The following is a 24,841-nucleotide window of genomic DNA, read 5'->3' on the forward strand; positions in this document are numbered from 1 at the left end:
TACTGTGTTTTAAATATGAATTTATATTGAATTTGATAGTTATTTTAGGGCAGAAATCTAACAACAATGAAAAGATCATATGCAAAGGATTTTTATAAATGCTACTAAATTATATGAATAAAAGGGAATTTTTTAAAAAATATTTTATTTATTTATTTATTTTTTATATTTATTTTTGGCTGTGTTGAGTCCTCGTTTCTGTGCGAGGGCTTTCTCTAGTTGCGGCAAGTGGGGGCCACTCTTCATCGCGGTGCGCGGGCCTCTCACTATCGTGGCCTCTCTTGTTGCGGAGCACAGGCTCCAGACGCGCAGGCTCAGTAGTTGTGGCTCACGGGCCTAGTTGCTCCGCGGCATGTGGGATCTCCCCAGACCAGGGCTCGAACCCGTGTCCCCTGCATTAGCAGGCAGACTCTCAACCACTGCACCACCAGGGAAGCCCAAAAGGGAATATTTTAATGCTATGGGAAGTAGCACTAGGTTGAGGTTTAACAATACCTATAAAAATAATCTAATTCCTGCTGATTATGTAGACAAAGTACTTCAAGATTTCAGTTACTAAGATACAGTTTAAAAATAATTGAGTATAATTTATCATAACATAAAAAATTATTTTTATTCTAGACTATTTCTAAGAAACACTCAGCATAGAATGCTTGTTTTAAATAGCCAAGTGTTTGAAAAATACTAAAATTACTTAGATATACTATCTAACAAATGAATATGTTTAGGAAAATGAGAAAGGGCTGCTAGGATTAAATATTAATGCCTAATGTTTCCAAACAGTGCTTTTCAAACTGTGTTTCTTGGAGTTCTAGGTGTTTTCTCTTTACACTGTCCTCTATGTAACACATAGCGGCATCGGTATGACAGATCTGGGGGAAAAGGTTTTTATTCTCCTGTATTGCATCACAGACAGTGTTAGGAATATGGGGCTGAAGTCTCTGTTCACATTCTTGCTCCCTGGTAGTCTATCCTCCACACAGCAGCTAGAGGGATGCTTTGACACCTCACTGATCAGCTCCTCTCTCCAGTGGAAACCTGCCGGATATCTAGCCATGTTTCTTAGGCAAGGACTATGCCTATAGTATCTAGTAGAGTAGAGTTCATGTCTGGATTCAGTTAAATATTTATTGAGCACCTAGGACCACAGTGGGAGATAACATAGAATTTACAATGTTTTTTTGTTTGTTTGTTTTAATTTTATTTATTTATTTAGTTTTGGCTGCGTTGGGTCTCCGTCACTGCACACGGGCTTTCCCTAGTTGCAGCAAGTGGGGGCCACTCCTCGCCGCACTACACGGGCTTCTCACTGCGGTGGCCTCTCCCGCCGCAGAGCATGGGCTCCAGGCACGTGGGCTTTCAGCAGTTGTGGCACACGGGCCCAGCAGCCGCGGCTCACGGACTCCGGAACGCAGGCTCAGCAGCTGTGACGCACGGGCCCAGCTGCTCAGCGGCACGTGGGATCCTCCCGGACCAGGGCCCGAACCCGCGCCCCCTGCATTGGCAGGCGGACTCCCAACCACTGCGCCACCAGGGAAGTCCCAGAATTTACAGTGTTTTAGGTACTGTTCTAAATTATTGTCATGCATTCACTTCTTTCATGTTCATTGTCTTATTCTTATCCTCATTTTCCAAATAAAGAAGCTGAGACACAGAGAGGTGATGTAATCTGCCTAAGATCACACAGCTAGTTAAGAAGAAGAGGAAGGGGTCTAGCTTCAGTGCCCATGCTCCCAAGGACTCCGCGGTAATCGGCGCCGGGAGTACAAAGGTAAATTAGACACAGTCCTTGTCCTCAGAGTGTTTACTATTCAGCAGGAGGGAAACATATTTTCAATGTAATGGTAAAAGATAATCGTGACACTAGCAAATATTTATTAAGAATTTATATATTCTGAGCTTTGTAATAATTCCCTTATATGTATTGTTTAATTTAGCCTCACAAGAATCCTATAGATTTTTTGATTAGCAAATTAAGATAATTTTGCGCAAGATGAGAAGAACAAATTAGCTCCTGACTCCAGTCCGCTTGGATCCCTCTGGTTCTAACAGGCCTTAGTTTTCCTCTGTTGAATTATAAAAAATTTCACAGAACACACCAACCTTGGACAAGGCCACTCTGTGACTGTGACAGAGAAAGACAAAAACAAGTCCCGTTATAATCTTGTCAGGACATAGACAAAAAGAGAGCACATTACAAAACACAAAAATGACCAAACATTCCCTATCTCAGCTGATATAAGTGACTCGTCCTTTTCTGATCAATTTTATCTTTAGCTCTACTTTGTTCCTCTAACCTTCTAGACAGAAATTATTGAGACACCATCATGGACTTGCCCCTGTTTCTGACAGTTCCTAATCCAGCGCAGAACCATATTTTTTAAAATCCTTCCAAAATTTTTAAAAACAAGTCTAAATCCTACAGCAGTTTCTTCTAACACTGTCTTACTGAGATTCCCCCAGTTCCTCATGATGAGCTATCTTCCTTGTTTGCAATGAGCCAATAAACTCAACTTAGTTCCGCTTCAGGTGTGTTCTTTGGCTGGAGGATATTAACAGACACTCAGGTTCCACTAAGGTTGGGCCGAGACCTTCACTGTTGCACCAGGACACTAGACTCAGTAATAAGGTGCACACTGGGCCCCTTTGAAACCTCTACCTGCTCAAGTGCTCAAGGTGTCACCCTGGCCACTTATGGGAGGTTAATTTCACTCTGAACTAAGCTCTGATTATTATTTCATTGTGATTCTTCAGCATTGGGTTTTTTGTTTACTTACTTAAGAACAAGTTCTCTTGGGACTTTTTTGGTCATATGATCAGATTTATGTTGTTTCTGGGTGAATTGTTTTCTGGCCTTGCCATATTCACTTCTATGGTCTGCTTGTTTATTCTATAAGAAGCAAAGTCTGTAAGGAGGGGATGGACATAGACCTGATAAGTCCGTCTTTCAGCCAGTGCTGAAGAAGGAGTTCAGAAGGTGTCAACAGACTAATGTTCTTTGAGTAAAAATGCATTAGGTCACCATTTCAAAAACTCCTAAGGAGTTTTCCCTCAGTTTTGTGAGAAATAATTTATGTAGTTTCACCTGCCCAGAGTCGGGGGCGGTTTTCTGGTTCCTGATCAGGGCAAGTTTCAGAGATACAAGTTTGCACAAACACCAACTTTACTGACTACTGGAGTTCTCATGGGGCCATCTTGATCTAACTCTGCAACTCATTCAAGCCAAACCCCTCTTTCCTTTATGTTTTCTAAATATAAGATAGACTTACCCTCTGACTGGTGAAATTTCCCAGAGATGATGTGAAACTGCAATGACTGCTGGGGGAACTTTTGACATTAGCAAGATGTTCATTTGATAGCTCCCTTGGGACAAAAGAGGAAGAAACTCTCATGGGGAGATTGTCTTGTCTACAACAAAGAGATTATTTTATTCAATGTAGAAGACTCCTCTTTCATTTCATTCCTTCAGGGTACAGTAATCCCTGGCTTTTGAACTGAATGGCTTGATGAAATTGTCAAACACTCTTTCTCTCTTTTGTGTATATATGCCAAAATGTGTTTTCCTGCATCTAAACTTTGTCTCCTCTCCTTGCAAATGAGGAGACAATTAGCTCTTTTCAGTGATAATTTAATATTTGTTGGAAGTTGGCTTCTTCTCACTTTTTATTTTTCTATTTCTGTTATTCTCCCTCTCTTTTTCTTGTGCTTGGGAAATCTTAAACAGATTAGAAAAATCACTTTGCTTGTATACATGCACTCTGGGGATATCTAGTGCAAACACTAAAAGTTGTTTAAAAAAAAGAAAAACATTATTGTGTTACATTTGTTTTAAAAATTGTAGAGGCTTCAATGTGCACTTACTAGCCTTCATTACTATAATTATGAGATTAAAATAGAGATATTAGTTCTAATATATGAAATAACTTTTGGCATTATTTAAAGAGTCTGTTAAATTTAGTTTACCATATAAAAATAATATTAGCACAATATTTAGATTTATACAAATCAGGGTTAAATTTCACACAGTTTAAATTCCCTAAAATGATTTATGATTTAAGTAGATTATTTTTTTAATTAAAAATATATGAAAACATATATATGTGTGTGTATATATATATGTATTTATACATAATGATAACAGTGGACATCTTTTTAAATGTTTAATTTTATGAAATTCTTACAATGTTGCCAATCATGAGGACTTAATGTATTAACTAAGATTATATTCCAGGTTCTTAACTAACTTCAAGACCTTGGACTATTCAGGACAGTAGTGACTATTATAATAGCCACTGGAGCTACTGAAATTTAAATTGCTTAAAATTAAATAAATTAAACATTCAGTTCCTCAATTGCACTAACCACAGTTCAAGTGCTCAGTAGTCACATATGGCCAGTGGCTACCATATTAGACAGTACAAATAGAGAACATTTCCATAATCAGAGAGTTGCATTAACAGCAGACTTAGACATATGATTAAGCTACTTAGAAAATAATCTTTGGGTGCTGGGTATTTATTTATTTATTTATTTATTTATTTATTTATTTATTTATTTATTTATTTCTGGGTATTTTTAAGTAAGAAAGATAAAGCAACACTGATCACTGAAAACATTCTGCACCTAATTCCAATGTGTGGCAGGATTTTTCCATAGCACCAGGAATTCTCAAACACCACCTGGGTGTCCTACAGTTGAACTCAATTTTGGCACTATTTACGCCAGAGATAGGAGATAGCCTCAGATCTCACAAGTTAAGTCCTCAGCCCTACAAGACTACACACCTCCCTTCCTCTCTCCTCACCCCCCCCACCCCTCCTTAGACTCCAGACACAAACCCAGGTTAACACCTGTGCTTCTGACTGATAGTCCATAAATTGGAAGTTCCAATGACCTGGGTTCTATTAATTTGCTAGAGTGGCTCAGAGAATCAGGGAAACATTTTACTTATTAGGCTATTGGTTTGTTATAAAAGGATGTAACTCAGGATCAGCCACATAGAAGAGATGCCTAGAGAAATGTAGGAGATAAATGGTGCAGAGCTTCCATGCTATCTCCAAGTGCATCATTCTCCCCCCCAGATCTCCACCTGTTCACCAACTCAGAAGCTCTCTGAACTCAAGCCTTCATTACATAGACATGATTGATTAAATCATTGACCATCTGCGATTGATTCAACCTCCAGCCCCGTTCCCTGCTCTCCCCTCCCCAGAGGTCAGGTGTTGAGACTGAAAGCTTCAACCCTTTCATCACCTCGTTAGTTCTCCAGGCAGCTAGCACCATCCTTAGGTGCTTTCCAAATCTCACCTGATCAATGTTACAAAAGAGACTTTTATCAGTCTCATCACTTAGGAAATTCCAAGGGTTTTAGGAGCTCTGTGCCAGAAACAGGACAAATATGGTCTTCAAAATGCTTTGATAACATCCCTCTAAAAGAGTATGGAAGACTAGATATCCTTTTGTGCATTTTAAGGCAAATATCTAAAAATTCTCATCATAAGTTTAAAAAGCTGCAAAGAATAAAATTTCCAACAAGTTATAAATACTGACATTTAAAAAATAAGTCACAGCATTCTTTTAAGTATTTCCAAAGTATGGAAATGATGGTCATCATTATCCATTACAAAACTAACAAACAAGAAGGAGCTCTTCTTTTTAACAGTTGAATATTTTATATTACATTTTTACCCTCCTGAACTTGTATTTCCATTCTATTGCCTCCAAGGATTTTAAATATGTGCTTTTCATAAAATTATTTATTAAAAAGTAAATTTTGTATTGAAATATAACACACATAAATACATCATAAGTTTCTGGCTCAATACATTTTTACGAAGAATGTACACTCATCTAATAGCCAGCATTCAGATCAAGAAATAGGTTGTAAAATATTTTTAGCACCCCAGGGTTCTCCCTTGGGTCCTCTTCCACTGTCCTGACTTCTAATCTGGGATAATAAATATAATAACCAACAACGGCCAGATCATACATAAAAATAGAGCTTGGATCCACAACCTGCAGCAGCCTATCCAGGAAACCAACCCCTTATCTATCATAACCCAGTAAGCCAGGCTGCTATAAGTTGGACTAGTAGGAAGTTAGATTGCTAGCTTTAATAACAATCTAGGAAACCAAACAATAACCTGTAATAATTGATCCTGAATGGCCAGGGCTTGATTAGTAACTGACAGCTTCCCTAATTTTTGTCCCTGCTTCCAGCTTAAGACCAACTAGAGAAAGCTAAATATGTGCCCCTAGACAGTCACATTGGTGCCCCCTTCTGGTTAGCCCACCTACAGCTTCCCACATGTCAACAGCCTCCAGTCATAGCACACCTGAAGCCTTCCTCTTTTTCTACTTCTAATGTTTCCTACTTTTCTGCCTGCCTTTGAGTCTTTGCCCAAACTCAGGTGATGGCAGCTGACTCACTTGCTATTGCAAGCTCTGAATAAATTGCCTTTGCCTGTTCTCATTTGGTTGATCTTTGTTTATTTCTACAAATCCCAATATATTAGTTTTGTGTCTGGATCTTTATGCTGTAAAATTCATTCATATTATGTATAAGTGTCATTAGTTTGTTTTTATTGATATATAGTGTTACTATATCACAAATTATTTCTCTATTTTACTGTGATGGATATTTGGTCTTTTTCCAGCTTGGGGCTTTTATGAATAAAGCTGCTACACAAATTGGTACATATCAGGTGCTGACTATATGTTTATGTGGAACTTTTGGGTCTTGGGTAGGTGTATTTAGCTTTAGCACGTACTGCCAGTTTTTCAAGGTGATTAAACCAATTTACTCTCCCACAGGCAGTATAATCTGATAGAATTTTATCCTAATGTATATTTTTTTATGCTTGGAAGTCTTTTATTGATTTTTTTATGCTTCAGAGTCATTATTCTATGCAGACAAAGAGTTGTATAAATTGAAATTTGATATAAACAAACTTCTGTGACCATGAGGCTATATTAAAATTTATGTTTTGCACTGAGTTATCATTAGTTATTAGTAGTACCCAATTGATCAAAATAACATGTGTTATGAATTTGAGAAAACAGTAATAAACAGGAAAAGCAAAATTGTATTGGGAAAACATTACTTGTAGAAATAAAGTTTTTAAAAATTAGTTTATGCATCTGTGGATAAAAATTATTGCTAGAATGAGAATATTCGGCATCACTTTCTTCTTATTTTAGCTTTTTGTTTATGTTAAGTGCTAAGAAACTATGTTCACAATAAGTAGACAGGAATAGAAGATGTCTGTTATCACAATATCACTCAGTTCTTTGAACTACTGTTGAGTAAAAATGTCCCAATGGGATCAGAGATTGCCATTAGCTAGAAGGGCCAGATCCTTACTAATTCCTCAAAGCTCTTCTCCATCATCGAAGAAGGCAATTATGTCTGTCTCTGGTTCCAGGTAAAGTGTTGGATAAACAGGACTCTCGCATATTCCCGGGACCCGGTGTTGGTTTCAGTGGCAGGACAGCCTACGGTTCAGACCAGCGAGGTGGAAATCCGTGCCCTCCGCTGCCGGGGTCTCGGGGTGGAGTCCGGCCGAGAACGCAGCGCGGCGTGCGTGGAAGCTCCGGCTCCCTCGCCACGCCCACTTCCTGCCCCATCCCGGGCCTTTCCAGGTCTCCTCTTCCAGTGAACCGGATGCTCCGTCAGTTTCCTCCTCGGCGTCCTCCGGTGCTTCCCGGCTCCCTGGCAAGGCCGCAGGCATCCACGGGGGACGGTCAGGGGGCTCCCGGCGGCTGGCCTGGCAGGTGTAGGGCGCCGGTAGGAGCTGGGCGCACACGGTTACCGAGCGTGGAGGAGACACGTCCCTGCGGCGATGGGTGCCAGGGGCGCTCCTTCACGCCGGAGGCAGTCGGGGCGGCGACCGCGGTATCTGCCCACCGGGAGCTTTCCCTTTCTCCTCCTCCTGCTGCTTCTCTGCATCCAGCTCGGTGGAGGACAGAAGAAAAAGGAGGTAGAATGAATCCTCTGGGCATTCCCGGGAGGGCCAGGACGGGTCCTGGCAGGCGGGCCGCGTTCCTAGGCAGCCTTCCCGCGTTGCTAGGCAGCCGGGCCGCCGGGTGTGGGTGATGGCTGTTTTGGGGAGCGGTTGGGAGGCCTTTGCGCGAGTCCTTTGGGCTCCACAGTTTCAAAAGTGGGGTTGCCCAGTGCTTTCTCAAAAAACAACGAAGCGTCGTCTTTCGTGCGCCTAGCACCTCACACCTTTAAGACACGGAGCGATTTTGACCCTTACTTGAAGGCAGAGTTTCGGGGCCGTCGAGTCAGTAAAAAGTGTGTTGGATGTGAAAACACCCTTTAGGAGTATTTCAAACCTATAGGAACGAGTTGTCCCTTGTGTTCATTACCCTGCTCCCTTCGTTATCCGTTTCAGGAGGCAACAGATCATATTGAGACCGTGTTTAAAGTTATTCTGTATTTTATATACATTTTTAAAGCTGTATTTTTTTATATTAAATTCAAGGTATAATTGTGCCAATAACCTCACATTTAGGTTGCGCAAATTTATTTGTGAAATTCAGATCACCTGATTTCAATCTTAGTCCTATAGTAACTCTGATGAGGACGCGGATTGAAGTAACTGACCGTATTTAAAGTAGTTGTAGAGTTATTTGTGAATTTCAGTTATCCATCTCTACCTTGGATGGTTGATCTCGTGGGATTAGAAAAAAAATTATTTTGGAAATGTGAGTAAGGTTTCTAATTGTACGTCATTTTAGTGAGAGTGTCTCTCCATATTAATTGCAAATAGTTTTTCCTGGTGAAGTTTTATTTACATACACGTGGCTCTAATTAGGGTTTCAAATATTACCGTGACTTTCTTGATAGCTGGGTAGAAAGAGTGAAAAAACAGCCTCACACACAAGTATCTCTGATTCTCTTTCTCTTTACTCCTTGCCTGAAACAACTCTGAACTCAGTATTTTCTCTTTAACTTTATTTTTTAACTTTTTTTACTTTAACATAAAAATAGGCCTTAGTGAAATTCTTGGTGGTGTTATAGTAAGAGGTTTGGTGAAGAACCATTGTTAAATTAAGACTGTATTTACAAATATAACGATTTTTTTGCCTAGCATTTGGTATTTATATAAATTTCTTAGATTTCATAGTTTTTCTCTTTTTAAAAATTTTTTATCTTATAACCTTGCCAACATATTTAAAATTTATTTATTTTTATATTTTAAATTTAATTTTATTTATTTTTATACAGCAGGTTCTTATTATCTATTTTGTACATATTAGTGTATACATGTCAATCCCAATCTCCCAATTCATCCCACCACTCCCCCACCACGGCTTTACTCCCTTGGTGTCCATACGTTTGTTCTCTACATCTGTGTCTCTATTTCTGCCTTGCAAACTGGTTCATCTGTACCATTTTTCTAGGTTCCACATATATGAGTTAATATACGATATTTGTTTTACTCTTTCTGGCTTACTTCATTCTGTATGACAGTCTCTAGGTCCATCCACGTCTCTACAAATGACCCAATTTCGTTCCTTTTTATGGCTGAATAATATTCCATTGTACATATGTACCACATCTTCTTTATCCATTCGTCTGTTGATGGACATTTAGGTTGCTTCCGCAACCTGGCTTTGTAAATAGTGCTGCAGTGAACACTGGGGTGCGTGTGTCTTTTTGAATTGTGGTTTTCTGTGGGTATATGCCCAGGAGTGGGATTGCTGGGTCATATGGTAATTCTGTTTTTAGTTTTTTAAGGAACCGCCATACTGTTCTCCATAGTGGCTGTATCAATTTGCATTCCCACCAACAGTGCAAGAGGGTTCCCTTTTCTCCACACCCTCTCGAGCATGTGTTGTTTGTAGATTTTCTGATGATGGCCATTCTGACCAGTGTGAGGTGATACCTCAATGAAGTTTTGATTTGCATTTCTCTAATAATTAGTGATGTTGAGCAGCTTTTCATGTGCCTCTTGGCCATCTGTATGTCTTCTTTGGAGAAATGTCTATTTAGGTCTTCTGCCCATTTTTGGATTGGGTTGTTTTTTTGTTTGTTTGTTTTTTGTTTTTTTTAAAAATTTTTGGCTGTGTTGGGTCTTCGTTTCTGTGCGAGGGCTTTCTCTAGCTGTGGCAAGCGGGGGCCACTCTTCATCGCAGTGCACGGGCCTCTCGCTATCACGGCCTCTCTTGTTGCGGAGCACAGGCTCCAGACGTACAGGCTCAGTAGTTGTGGCTCACGGGCCTAGTTGCTCCGCGGCATGTGGGATCCTCCCAGACCAGGGCTCAAACCCGTGTCCCCTGCATTCGCAGGCAGATTCTCAACCACTGCGCCACCAGGGAAGCCCGGGTTGTTTTTTTAATATTGAGGTGCACGAGCTCTTTATCTATTTTGGAGATTAATCCTTTGTCCGTTGATTCATTTGCAAATATTTTCTCCCATTCTGAGGGTTGTCTTTTCGTCTTGTTTATAGTTTCCTTTGCTGTGCAAAAGCTTTTAAGTTTCATTAGGTCCCATTTGTTTATTTTTGTTTTTATTTCCATTACTCTAGGAGGTGGGTCAAAAATGCTTGCTGTGATTTATGTCATAGAGTGTTCTGCCTATGTTTTCCTCTAAGAGTTTTATAATGTCCAGTCTTACATTTAGGTCTTTAATCCATATTGAGGTTATTTTTATGTATGGTGTTAGGGAGTGTTCTAATTTCATTCTTTGACATGTAGCTGTCCAGTTTTCCCAGCACCACTTATTGAAGAGACTGTCTTTCCTCCATTGTATATCCCTGCCTCCTTTGTCATAGATTAGTTGACCATAGGTGCGTGGGTTTATCTCCGGGCTTTCTATCCTGTTCCATTGATCTGTATTTCTGTTTTTGGTTCAGTACCATATTGTCTTGATTACTGTAGCTTTGTAGTATAGTCTGAAGTCAGGGAGTCTGATTCCTCCAGCTCCGTTTTTTTCCCCTCAAGATTGCTTTGGCTATTGGGGTCTTTTGTGTCTCCATACAAATTTTAAGATTTTTTTGTTCTAGTTCTGTAAAAAATGCCATTGGTAATTTGATAGGGATTGCATTGAATCTGTAGATTGCTTTGGGTAGTATAGTCATTTTCACAGTATTGATTCTTCCAATCCAAGAACATGGTATATCTCTCCATCTGTTTGTGTCATCTTTGATTTCTTTCATCAGTGTCTTATAGTTTTCTGAGTACAGGTCTTCTACCTCCTTAGGTAGGTTTATTCCTAGGTATTTTATTCTTTTTGTTGCAATGGTGAATGGGATTGTTTCCTTAATTTCTCTTTCTGGTCTTTCGTTGTTAGTGTATAGGAATGCAAGAGATTTCTGTGCATTAATTTTGTATCCCACAACTTTACCACATTCGTTGATTAGCTCCAGTAGTTTTCTGGTGGCATCTTTAGGATTCTCTATGTATAGTATCATGTCATCTGCAAACAGTGACAGTTTTACTTCTTCTTTTCCAATTTGTATTCCTTTTATTTCTTTTTCTTCTCTGATTTCCATGAGTAGGACTTCCAAAACTATGTTGAATAATAGTGGCGAGAGTGGACATCCTTGTCTTCTTTCTCATCTTAGAGGAAAGGCTTTCAGTTTTTCACCATTGAGAATGATGTTTGCTGTGGGCATAGTTTTTCTTGAGAAAAGGAGGAGATTTGAAAAGTAGTTTTTTTGTGTGTAGATTACCAGAGCAGAGGGCATTAAAAACAATGAGGAACTCCATGAAAATGCTGATGATTTATCTCCTAGAGAGATCATCGTAACCATGGTAACTTTCAGTTGGGAGGGGAAAAGCCCCAAAAAGAAGTCTAAAAAGTGTGCATCTTCAAAGCATCTTAGCATCTCCAATTGTAAGACTACTTTAACATGTGACATTTGTTAATTTAGTATAATTATAAATTGTGATAACATCTATTTCCATTAAATATTTTTTATAAAGGTTATTTTAAAAATGCAAAATTAGGGAGAAAATTGTTGAGGATTTAAAAAGGATGTCTTCCAAAACTTTTATTTCTCTTGAATAGGAGAGTCTAATAATACTACATGGTGATATTGTAGAATACACATATTTTATTTAAGGAAAAGAGCAAAAGAACATATAGTTGAAGTTTTAATACTTTACTAAATGAGCATGCATGTCTCTGAAATGCAGTCTAGTTCGGTATCTGGTACTCAGTTCAGAAACTATGATCTCCTCCAATACTGGCAGAAAAACATTCTTTCTTGGAAATATAGGTCACAAGTGTGTTACTTTTCTAGGGATATTCCAGAGTTGTTTTGATCATATGTGGTGGCTGCTGCTGCTTTTTTTTTTTTTTTTTGCTTAGTTTAGAACCTGTTGCCCAGTATGAGATTCGACACCATTGAGCCAGAAAAATATAACAGCTGGAACTTAATTTACTACAATAAATATTACAAACGTAAGTACTGGAATAGTTGACTTGGCATGGATCGTGTATTCTTTTGTTCTGGGGAACCCAAACGGAAATCTAAAGTTGAACCTGGAATCAGGAATTGGACGATAGTTGCTTTTAAGGAAGCAACATTTATGGCAGTAATAGTTGCCACCATAGATTTTTGAATAGAACTGATGGTCCAGTTACAATTCATATCCTATCTAATTGACATCAAACCACTTAACTTCCCTGAATTTTAGTTCTTTTGTTTGGAAATACAGGTATAATACTTACATCTCAGTGTTGTCATTGGGATTAAATAAGACTGTATTTAAAGTGTTTAGTGCAATGCCTAGAACATAACAAATGATCAGTAATTTGGTAGCTGCTATTATATATTCTTCATTTAAATGAAAGATAGACATGATAATGAGATCCTAAAATGTGATAAAAAATTTTTTCAAATTAATTTTTTTGCTAAATAAACTGACTTTATAATAATTGTAAATTATATAGTTTATGGAATAAAATGTTCATTACTTACTTTATTATGAAACACTGAGAATTCCAAACTCTAACATTGCTTGAGAACTTCCCAAAGGAGATTTTACATCATGGAAGAATTGGTAGTATTCATGGATTTGTGTATGTGTGTCTACATACATAGGTATATATCTGTTTCTAAATGACATTTTCATTCATCAAAAAATAGTTTGGCCATATTCTTTAAGAATATAGTCAAAAGAAATAGTTAAATAGGCACAGAAAATTGACGGGAGATCTTTATGGTCAGTTTCCTTAATTACATTGAATACAGTCATGTTAAGTGATTTTTGAATCCTCATGTTAAGTGATATGGATTTGTGGGAGACTTTAGCTTCTTAGTATTATATCATTTGCATTTCTGATGCATCATGGGTTTCTATTATTTTTGACAGTTTCTCTGTTTCTTATATTGTTAACACTTATCAGTTAATCAGCTTCATTTAGAATTGTTTTAATCTCTAATGACCTCTTATAATAGTATGAAAAGAGCTCAAATTCTGTAATGATTTCCAGTGGACTTAATGACTTTACCATCATCAAAAGCAGCTACCGTCAGCCCTTCAAGTCTGGGTGTCTTGTACCTGCATTCAGAGAGGGCCGACTGTACCACACCATTTTGTAGCATGAGGGACTTGAGCAGTTTCAGATTTTGGTATCTGCTGGGGTCCTGGAAGCAATCCCCCTTGGATACTGAAGGACAACTATAATATAATAATTTATACTTTCCGCAAAGAAAATGATTAGCGAATAGGCGACAACATGTAGGTAGCGGCTCATAAATATTTTTTAAGAGAGAAGTAGTGTTATTAGTTGCCTCTGAGATAACTTCTATAAACACACTTTACACTGAGATGTATATATCCAGTTACTCTTTAGTGGCACAGCCTTGAAATAGAGACTTTAGTGTCTTAGCAAATGATAGGGAGAGGATGGAGGTAAGCAATGGATTTTGATTTTACCTTTAAGCAGAGAACGTAGGTGGAAGAAATAGTTTGTAAACATATGAGCACAACTTTAAGAAATGCATAGTAATTATACATTGATATGTATACACATATATACCTGTCATGTTGATGTCAGGCAGGTGTGTCAGCTAAGTTAGATTTTGTGTACAGTAACTCCTTGAAGAGTAATTGGAAATGACAGGTCTCACTTAAAATGGCCCAAACTGCTTGTCAATAACTTTGAGGCTTACCCTGCCGCAGTTTCATGGATAATGGCAGAAGGCATGGGATTCCTGGGTCACAGGCGGACAGTTTATTACAGTAATAGAATTGCCAGAGTATCAGCGTTTGTGCTGGTGACGCAGGCCAGCTGACATCTGCGAATGTAGTGAATTTCAGAGCAGGAGAGGACCTTGAGCTTATGGAACCCAAATCTTTCATGATGGGCAGTAAACGTATTTGACTTCAGCCTTAGAGGGAGTCACTGTCTTTATTAAATTGGAAAGTGAACAAACCTGATCTTTGTTCTAGAAGGCACAGTGTCTAGCAGAGCTGTGTACTATACAAACATCCTTGAAAAGATAGCCTAGAACAAAGTCAGTCAGTACTTGTCCTTGCAAGTTATGTCGAAACCGTGACGAACCGTCTGCCTACGCAAGGGATCTAACCTGGGTCAGAAGGGAACACTTCAGGATATTTTCTTCCACATACACAAAACACCAGCATGTTCAGCCCCTTGTATATGTGTTCTCTTCTACGTGGAAGACACAGAGAAAGGGAAAGGGCAGAAACGTGAAACTTCAGCCACAGATTCATCAGCTGTTTGTTAACTGTTTTGGGCTGCATTTACTTGTGCATATTCTCTTTAGCCTTAAATAGTCAGTGAGTTTGGATGTGAGTGTGATCAGTATGCCTGTAACTACCTTAGTAGTCTCCAGGTTTGTTTGGTGTGTTAGACCATGTAATGATTGCTTCTTTCCATAAGACTCCCACCTGGAGCATCATGCTAATTTCGCCAAGATAGAAGATTTACCTTTGGCTAAGTATAGGAGTAACTCTTCTCCTGCTAGATCATGAACAAATGTAACACTGTGTGCATGCGTATGTGTGCACCAAATAGGTAGTATTTACGTCAGTGTCTATCCAGTTTTTATTCTATCCGTTGGCAAGATTTCTGCAGCTTCTCAAATTGAGCATAAGAACCTGTTGTATAAAAAAATAAATAAAATTTAAAACAGAAAAAAAATTGAACATACCTAAAAGGGAACTCTCAATCCTTTCCTCTGCCCATCTGGCCCATCTGTTTTCTCATTGCTCTCAACAGTGCTGTTTTATGGGGAACAAATTTTAACCTTATTTTTAAGTAATCACTTGCCATATATAATACTATTATCTTTGTAGCTCTTATGTTTTGCACGTTGTACACAGAGAGGCTGACTTCACATAATTTCTTGCAGAGTCGTACATAGATTTAAGAAGAGCATCTTGCAAAAATATGATTCCTCTATTATACATAGATACGTAAAACATAAATATTTAGTTTGAATAGTAAAATTTCAAATATATTATTCAGAAAAATAGACAGTATTTATTTTCATAGTAATTGATATCTATCTGTCTATCTCTCTACCTGCTTGCCTGATTGTCTCTCTGTTTAATGTCAGAAGGAAAAAGGTCAGTGTCAACAGTGAGCTTATGTTACAGAGTGTTTCACAATCTGTGATAAAAGTCCTAACTTAGAAGTATAGCATCCTGAAGCCATTAATGAATTGATAAAAGTTAAGAATAAAAGGAAGTCTTTACTAACATTTATTGTTATTACATTTTTGGTTGCTCATATGAAGATACCTAACTAGTTTGATGTTTGGAAGTGAAAAGGAAATTTTCTTTCCCCTGTATGTTACTATGAAAACTCAACCATCTTTAATGAAAAGGGGCACTTGAGTATAGGTTAGGTAAATTGTGGTACTGATTTTATTAAATGGAACTGTTTATTTTAGATGTGTATTTTTAGAGATGGCTTAATATTGCTGTCAATATGATTTGACTCAACTTTTGGAGAAATATTGTGGTTCAGTGTCTTCTCTGCTTGGAAACAAAGCAAACCATTGGAAAGTTATCTCATTTGATTTTTGTGGTAAAACTTAAAGTACAAGATTGATTACAAATTGTAAGATCTTACTATTCATATTAAATATTAAATTTAATGAGATACTGTCCTATAATTTGGTGAATTTAACCAACTTGGGAGTTGGAAATAAGGCTTATTTCAGAAAATGAAAAAAAACATAACAGGAGAGTCGATAGAGGATAGAATGCCAGGCATTTCACCTAAATTGTTTGTAATCATCACAGTATCTTGGTGATTGTGACAGAGTTTCGTTTGCCTTACCTTTGTCTTTGTTAACAGTATACCTTGGTTTTATTTAAGGAGTAGGAGGAATTGGGACTATCCCAAGCCCCAAGCAATCATTTTTATTAGTCAAAGATTATCATGATTACCCAGTACCCTGAAAATTATTGGTTTAGAGGTGAGCACATGATACAATTATGTGGGGCTTTTGGAAGTTTCCTCCTTCTTCATAAAGGACCCAAAGTGGGGTAATTCTTTCTTCCTGTCTTTGGATATGTGTATGAGGATGTGATGCTTGCATTGCTGAACCCATCTTGTAATCACAAAAAGTACAAGCCTGAGGGCAAAACCAGTAAGTTTATGCTGGCAGAGTAGAAAATTGGGAAGAACGTGGGCACTTGATGGCATGACTTGACTAGCCTTGTAAATGCTTCAACTCTGGACTCCTTGTTATATGAGTTAATAAGCTTTCTTATTGTTTAAGACATTTCAAATTGAATTTCTGATTTTTTGTATTGGAAAGCGTTCTACCGAGGAAGGTCCTCTTGGATTAAGGGTTTTACCCGTGACTGTACAACTTGTAAGTTTACAGCCTTACCCCAAAGAACTCTTTCTTTTTGTTTTTAAATATTTATTTGGTTGCACCAGGTCTTATTTATTTATTTATTTTTATATTTATTTTTGGCTGTGTTGGGTCTTCGTTTCTGTGCGATGGCTTTCTCTAGTTGTGGCGAGTGGGGGCCACTCTTCATCGCGGTGCACGGGCCTCTCACTATCGCGGCCTCTCCTGTTGCGGAGCACAGGCCCCAGACGCGCAGGCTCAGTAGTTGTGGCTCACGGGCCCAGCCGCTCCGCGGCATGTGGGATCTTCCCAGACCAGGGCTCGAACCCGTGTCCCCTGCATTAGCAGGCAGACAAAGAACTCTTTCTACATTGTGTTTTAGTAACCAGACCCTCTTTGTGAATTAGTTATCAAATATTAGTGGAGGACCATTTAAGTATGTATAGCTGTCCCCAGTCTTTGATCAGTTGTCAGTATTAGAAGAAGTTTGTGTATGTTTCGCTGTCGTTGAAGTGAATTTTCATGTTCCTCTTATTAAAATAATTTTGTTTTTATTGTATGAATTGAAATTCTCTATTCAAAAGTTATGTCCAAAACGTTGTAGGAAAGAAATTGGGCATAAATTTATTATGTGCTTTAAAAACTATTAGCCCAAGAACAGAGTGGAAGAGAGTAAGTATGCCCGAGATATATTTGCTGTATGCTGTTTTCTATTTGAATGTTTTTAAGAAATACTTATTCCTTTTGCTTTTGTGTATCTAATAGATTGATACGTAGTTTCATTTTAAAGACATGTGAAATAAAATTCAGGAAGATACTTAATTTTATTTTTAAAATGATCATGTTTTAATAATGTTCTTTTAGTTAACATCTGAGTTAAGATTAAGCAAAAGAAAAACTGGGACCTTCCTCAAAGATCAGGCTTTGTGCAATGCTGATTGGTTCGTGTTTTTTTAGAGTGGAAGCTTTCAAAGGGAATAAAAGATTTTTCTCATACTCATGAAAGTGGAGTGGCTTTGCTGTGTCTTGCACTTGTGTCCTGTGCATTTTTCCTCTTGGAGCCTTTATGGGGAGAAGGAGTGGCTGAGTCAAGGTGTAACACCATCATCATGGCACTCACTCAGCATCGCTTCCTACGGAGAGCAGCATGAGTCACAGGCTTTGATGTTGGAGCGTTTTCCAAATCATAAAGCGAATAGTAACTATCGTGCGCGCGCGCGCGCGCGCGCGCGCGCTCGCGCGCGTGCGTGTGTGTGTGTGTGGTGTTTAAACACTGCGTTATAGAATGATGGAGCAGGAAAATCAGATTTCAGGCTAAATAACAAAGCTGGGACCAGGAGGGAGTTTTCCTGCCTCCAGAGTTGCTATTTCTGCATCCCCGTGCTCAGTTATGCTGTCTTGTCTCTGCCCCTCCCCTCTTTATTACTTTAAGTACACTATCATTTCCTCTGTCTTTTCATGGCTGATCTTTTCTGAACTTCTTCATGGGTACTTGTTTTGTAAACTTCAAAATGATTACCGGTTTGGCAGCTCTAAAACAAAGCTATGAATACTGCTTAGACTTGACCCCTTTGAGAACATAATTTATAAAATTAGGCCATCTGTTTCTTTATGAAGCTGTTTAAATAAATGAAATTAGTCTAAGGGAAGCCTAAGTCACAAGAGTCAGAACTCTGTAACCTACATGGATGCCGAAAGTATGTAAGTTTCTGTTCCATCTGTCTTCCCCAAATAGTGCCTCCTACAGCCCCTAACGCTAAGGAAAGCCTTGTCATACATCTCTTTGCCAGAGCCAGAAATCCGGGCACATTCACTTAGTTTCAAACGTTTACTCAGTCGTGACTTTCTTCAACACCCCTTCCTACACCCGAGCTGAAGATGTCCCCTGGGACTTCCTAGCCAGTGCTGTCTTGGGGGGTACTCTCTACATGGCTCTAGGGTGCAATCCAGCGTTCTTTGCATGCTCTTGAGTGCTTTTCCTGAGTGAGCCTTTGTCTGACTCTCCTGTTTTCTATCTCACCACTGTTACATGCTTCCTTCCAGTGTTAACTTAAGCAGGGTACCCCTTCTTCCCCGTTTTGGATCAGGAATTCCTACCCTGTGCTCAGATAGATAGATGTCTGTGCTTATTCTTTATGGCACTTAAGTGAATTATTGCCTATTGTCTGTCATTACTGTTGTTCTACAAGCCCTTTGAGGAGAAGGGTTGTGGGTTTATTTTTGTATCTGTATTTCCATATTCAAGCATAGTGCCTTGTGCTTGGTAAATGCTTAGTAAAGTTACTTTGGTCGAGATACTTAATCTCTCTGAGCTTCAATTTCCTTATCTGTAAAGTGGAGATAGTTTGTTAGTCCCTACTATAGAGTTGTGAGCCTTACGTGAGATAATTCTCTAAAGTATACTTAGCATAGTGCCTGGAACATAAGTGCTTAATGAACGTTAGCTTTGGTGCTGATATTGGTGAATGACTGCAGGATGTTCTGTGGTTTGTTTTATGTTTCCAAAGTGAATTTTCATGAGTAGCATAAGTTGATTTGGCATTACAAAAGAAACTTTTAAAGGCATTTGATATGCATAATTTTTCATGAATACTTAATTTTCCTATGTGACAGATTCTGCTACTAAATTGGCTCTTGAGAAAATGTCATCATTCCTTTCTTCAAATGATTAAAGATTTGGCAGTAACCATTTGATCATGGTTACTTTTCCTGTTTGACTTCTTACAGCATTTGACAGGTGCTCAGTGTAGCCCTGTTTGGGTTTAACCTATTTGCAGTCCTTTGGACCTCTTGGAACTAGAGGTCTATTTCTCTCCCCAGGTTTGTGAAGTTTTCAGCTATTATTGCATTAAATATACTCTCTGTCTCTTTTTCTTTATCTTCTCCTTCTGGAATTCCTGTAATGCAAACATTGTTCCTTTCATTGTGTCCCATAATTCCTATAGGCTTTCTTCACTCTTTTTCATTCTTTTTTCTTTTTGTTTTTCTGACTGGATAATTTCAATTGTCCTATCTTCCAGGTCACTGATTCTTTCTTTTCCATGGTTGAGTCTGGTTTTGAAACTCTCCATTGAATTCTTCTGACCAGTTATTGTACTTTTGTACTTTAGGATTTCTGTTTGGGTTTTTTTTTTAATTTCTGTTTATTCCACTTCTTGTTTTGTTGATGCATTGTGTTCCTAATTTAATTTAGTTGCCTGTGTGCATGTTCTTGTAGGTCACTAAACTTCTTTAAGGGGTTTGTCTGACAGTTCATAGATCTGCATTTTTTTAGTATCCATTATTAGAGCTTTATTAGTTTCCTTTGGTGGTGTCATATTTACCTGATTTTTCGTGATCCTTGATTCCCTACATTATTGGTATCTGCACATTTGAGTAAGTGGTCTCCTTTTCCAGACTTTGCACGTTTGTTTTGACACATATAGTACTTCACCAGTCAGCTCAATTTGGGTTTCTGGATCCCACAACTCCTACAGAGGTACTTTTGCTTTTGGATGGATGCTGAATTTTTGTTGTTGAGGGGAGGGAAGGATAAAAATGAGGGCTGACTTATGCTGACATCACTCCTATTTCCTTTTTTTCAAAAGCTCACCACCACCCTTGACTCTTGTGACTTGACCCTTACATGGCTTTATACCAGAATGATGGATAACATAGATTATTAGAACACCACTATCACCTCTACTATTTTTTTTGCTATTGATTTTATTTTATTTTTTATTTTTTTAAAATTTATTTGTTTTATTTATTTATTTTTGGCTGCACTGGATCTTCTTTGTGGTGCATGGGCTTCTCATTGCAGTGGCTTCTCGTTGCAGAGCACAGGCTGTAGGCACGCGGGCTCTAGAGCACAGGCTCCATAGTTGTGGTGCGCGGGCTTAGTTGTTCCATGGCATGTGGGATCTTCCCGGACCAGGGCTTGAACCCTTGTCCCCTGCATTGGCAGGCGGATTCTTAACCACTATGCCACCAGGGAAGCCCTTTGCTATTGATTTTAATTGTCACTTTTCTTTGGCGTTTAATGGAAGCCGGTGACGCTCTGTATAATTTGGTTTTGTCATTTGCTTTCTCCTTGTCTTTTTTCTTATTTTACTGTTTGGTAGTCTTATAGAATGGAATTAGAATGAGAAAAGCAGGTAATGTGAATTCTAGCCCCATTGTTTATCTTTCCAAATTATCTATTTGGACCACAATTTTCTTCTTTATAAACTAGAGATAATTCCCCGCATGGGGTTGTTTTGAAGATGAAATGAAATAAAATGCGAACTTTACAAAATGTCAAGGGTTTTATAAAAGTTAGTTCTGAAAAATGATACGTGGGTTCCAGTTTCTTTGATATGAACCCTGGGCTCTTGGGTAAGGCACTTAACCTTTTGAAGCATCAGTTTGTTCAACTGTAAAATGAGAACATTGAACAAGATCATGATGTCTGAATCTGGGGAAAATAGGGAAAGTTTCCCATTGGCTGTCTGAAATTATAAACGTTTTTCATTTATGGCATAAATGGATTTTTCTGGCATGAGCACCTGTAACGTATCTTAGATTTTTAAAAAGTTAAAAACTATTGGATTAAACGTTTGCTTAGATCCTTTCTAGATGGTATGATTATATGAAATATGGTAATAGAATGATTTATGGTAGTTTCTCTATATATCAAAGGTAATTTTATGTCTTAGAGGTTGAATCTTAGTAATAGTTCTGCTCTTATTTGATTACAATATCCTTATCGTAAAGAAGCTTAACTAATACTAGTTTTCAACAATTTGAGTTATATGATCCACAGAGGATAACTAAAACTAATTGTGGCAGAGCTATTTCAGTTCTTTTTATTTGCCTATCAGATAGCAATTAGATTTATACTTGCCTTATATTTGCCTGTTTCAAATATGTAATCTACAAAGCCACAAATTAAAACAATAAGCTATTTTTGTACATGGCTATAGTTTTCAAAATACTGCATAGGTGCTATATCTGCAGTAATTCATATAGATAAGAAAACTTAGAAAAGTAGTAATTTGTCTGAGTACAATCATTAGCACTGGCCTCTAATGTTCAAGATACATATTAGCAGAATAGAAAGAACCTATTTCATTATCTAAAAACGGAATTGGTGAGGGAAATAGGGTGTTGTTTTCCTTTTCTTCGTATCCCTTTTCTTTGTAAAGCTACTTTTGTAAAGTTAGGTTAGGTTAGCCCTATGGCATTTTCTACACAGATTGCAGTCCTTTGGTTTTTGTATTTTCACAGGATTCCATCATGTCGTGGTAAGTAGATGATCCCAGGGACCTTTCTGTATTGTTTTCCTGATTTGTTACTAAAATCTAAACTTCTTTAGTGTGGGAAGTTCCTAGTCTCACTTGTCTGTGTCATCATAATCAGAACAGAAGCCCAAAGTAGATGAGTCTTTTATGTTTTATGATTGTTTGTCTGCTTATTGGTTTCTTAAATACGTTGTAAATGTTTTTCGTATTATGTCCATTTTGATTGTTTTAAATAGAAATAATAATATTGAAATAAATGATAGAAAATAAGTATATTTGAGTGTCATCTCCCTAAAATACGGCACATTACTGAATAAAGGGCCATGTCACTGACATTTCTCTAAAATGTGATCTACCATTCCTTTTTTCCAACAAATATTTGTTGATGAATACTACATGTCAGACACCATACTGGATTTTGGAGGTAAAATGGTGAACAAGACAGCCACTGCCCTGATGTGTCCTATAGCTCATAGTCCTGTAGGAGATTCAGACAGGAAAACAGGCAGTTATAGTGTGGTGTGAGAGATGCATAAACTGGGAACTGTTGGGTGCCGTGGTGTTATGTTAACACATCGGGGTCAGCTGAAAACTGAAGATACACATAGGAGATGACTTAATGAAGGGAGAAGTATTCTAAGAAGAAGAAATAGTACTAGTAAAGGTCAAGAAGTATGAAAAAACACAACAAATTCAGGAAACTCAAAGTAGTTGACATGGCTCGGCTTAGAATGCACAGGTTGGGGAGTGGCAGGGTGGAGGCTGGAATGGAAGCCAGAGTCAAATCCCAAAGGATTTGCCATTGTCTAGACATGCAAGCCATGTCTAGGCTTGACCTTGAGGTCCGGGGGAGGAAGTGAAGGGTTTTATCTTAGAGGTGAGGATGAGGTTTATATTTCGAGGGTTGCTCTGGCCCTGCTGTGGAAATTAGCTTAGGTGCGGATGAGGTTTATATTTCGGAGGGTTGCTCTGGCCCTGCTGTGGAAATTAGCTTAGGTGTGGATGAGGTTTATATTTCGGAGGGTTGCTCTGGCCCTGCTGTGGAAATTAGCTTAGGTGCGGATGCGACGTTGGAGGAAGGGCAGCAGTCTGCTCAAGAGGCTACAGCAGAACTGGATGTGAGAGGCAGTGATGACTTGTCGAAGGTTGTGGCAGTGAGAATGCAGAACGACCACTGGATTTTTGAGCTCTGGGAGCCAGATGAGGCAGTTCTTGGTGGTTGATTGTGTGTGGGATGAGGGAAAAGGAGGTAAGAATAATGACTACATTTCTTGGTAAAAGGGAAATTCTATTTACTGAAATGGGAAACAGGAGAAGGAAGAGGTTTTGGAAGGAAGATAACATGTTCACTTTTAAGGATGTGCGCGATGCCTGTGTGAAATCTAAACAGGTGTTTGAGAGGCAGTGGAATGTCTGGATACGGACCTTTGATCTGGGCTGAAGATGAAATGGATTTGGAAAATCATGAGCATCAATGGGAATTGAGTTTTTGGTGCTGGTTCAAAATCCCCGCGCCAGAGTATACAGAGTGAAAAGGAAGAGCAAATGCAGACCCTCAGGGATGGCAGTATTGCACTGTCCTTCAGAAGGCAAGTTTGCAAAAGAGACCAAGACTGCGCTGCCGGAGAGCTAGGAAGAAACACAGCAGATTGTGGATGTCACAGGGGAGGAATGTTTCAGCAAGACAGAGGTCAACAGAGACGAATGGTGACAGGCTAAACAAAAACTGTAAAGAGTCCTTTGGATTTAGGCAGAGCAGTTTAACTGTAGTGCTAGGATGGAAACTAGAAGGGAGTGAGTGGGTTAGTGAATGAGTGGGTCGTGAGGAAGTAGACACAGCCAGCTCTTCTTATGAAGCACTTTTGCTGTGAATGGGTGGAGAGTTAAGTGAGTGGTGGCTGGAGAAGAGCTTGACATGGAGAGGGAAGATAACTGAAGCAGAGCCAGGTGGCTGAGAGGATGGGAGCAAGGAGTGGGAAGCGAGACCCTCAGGTGGGATCAGCTTCCTACAGGAATGTGGTGGTGGTTCTCAGCGCTGTTCTCAGGTGGTTTTGGGTTTTCTTCCATGCCTGTGACGGGATTGCACTTCCCCACTCTCGTGAACTCAGGCGTGGCCCCAAGACTGACTTTGGCCCGTGAGTTGTGAGCAGATGTGCCACGTGTCGGTTCTAGGCAGAAGCTCCGAGGGTCATTACATGCTTTGCCGTTGTCTTTTTCCCTCTGGCACGGTGACTGGGAACGTTTGATGCGGTGGGTGCCGCGTCAGCCTGGGTCCTCCAGTGAACAGGATGTGCAGAGTCTCCCTGCCAACCCATAAGTTGGAGAAATCCACCTGTATTTTTTTAAATACTGAGATCTGGAGCTGTTAGGGCTCTGTAATTTAAGCTCTTTGGATTGTTCCAAGGAGTATTGACCTCTCTTACCTTTCAGTGGGAGAAATGGATAAAAGAAGCGGGCGCAGTTGCAGGCACATTTGTTCTTTTGTTGGCAGAGATTGATGTTTTCTCTGTGAAATGGAAGATAAACTAGGAAGGAGGAATAAGCTGGTAGGGCGGGGAGGTCTAGAACAGTGAATACAGTCTTAAATAGCTGGAAGAGGTGTTAGGTAATTTGCCTAGAATTACCCATTTTAAATAGCTAGAATAGGTAATTTTACTCAGAAAACACAGAGGCACTGTTAAGTCACAGAAAGGGCTATGTGAGTTTGGAAATCATGTGTTGAATATTTGATTTTCTTTCCCTCTGGCTGAGCTCAGAAGGGGAGCTATCGGGACAAGAAATGTA

The 24,841-nt window shown here is 38.9% G+C and overlaps 1 protein-coding gene across 8 annotated transcripts in view; it reads left to right on the plus strand.

Moving 5' to 3' along the window:
* Positions 1–7,622: 7,622 nt before the first annotated feature.
* TUSC3 (tumor suppressor candidate 3) overlaps positions 7,623–24,841 on the plus strand; it is a 188,242-nt gene continuing 171,023 nt past the window's right edge. For 5 of the 8 annotated variants that reach the window (XR_014258269.1, XR_014258270.1, XM_082444532.1 and 2 more), the window contains exon 1: positions 7,624–7,979. Coding sequence is in view for 6 of the 8 variants with exons in the window: in XM_082444532.1 (XP_082300658.1) it covers positions 7,842–7,979 (138 nt within the window). In the remaining 2 variants the exon portion in view is untranslated. Of the gene's footprint in view, positions 7,980–24,841 lie in introns of all 8 variants that reach the window. The other 3 variants (XM_082444531.1, XM_082444535.1, XM_082444534.1) reach the window with 1 other exon arrangement.

The sequence above is a fragment of the Balaenoptera physalus genome, assembly GCF_965194825.1.
Source record: "Balaenoptera physalus genome assembly, chromosome: 21".
NCBI lineage: Eukaryota > Metazoa > Chordata > Mammalia > Artiodactyla > Balaenopteridae > Balaenoptera > Balaenoptera physalus.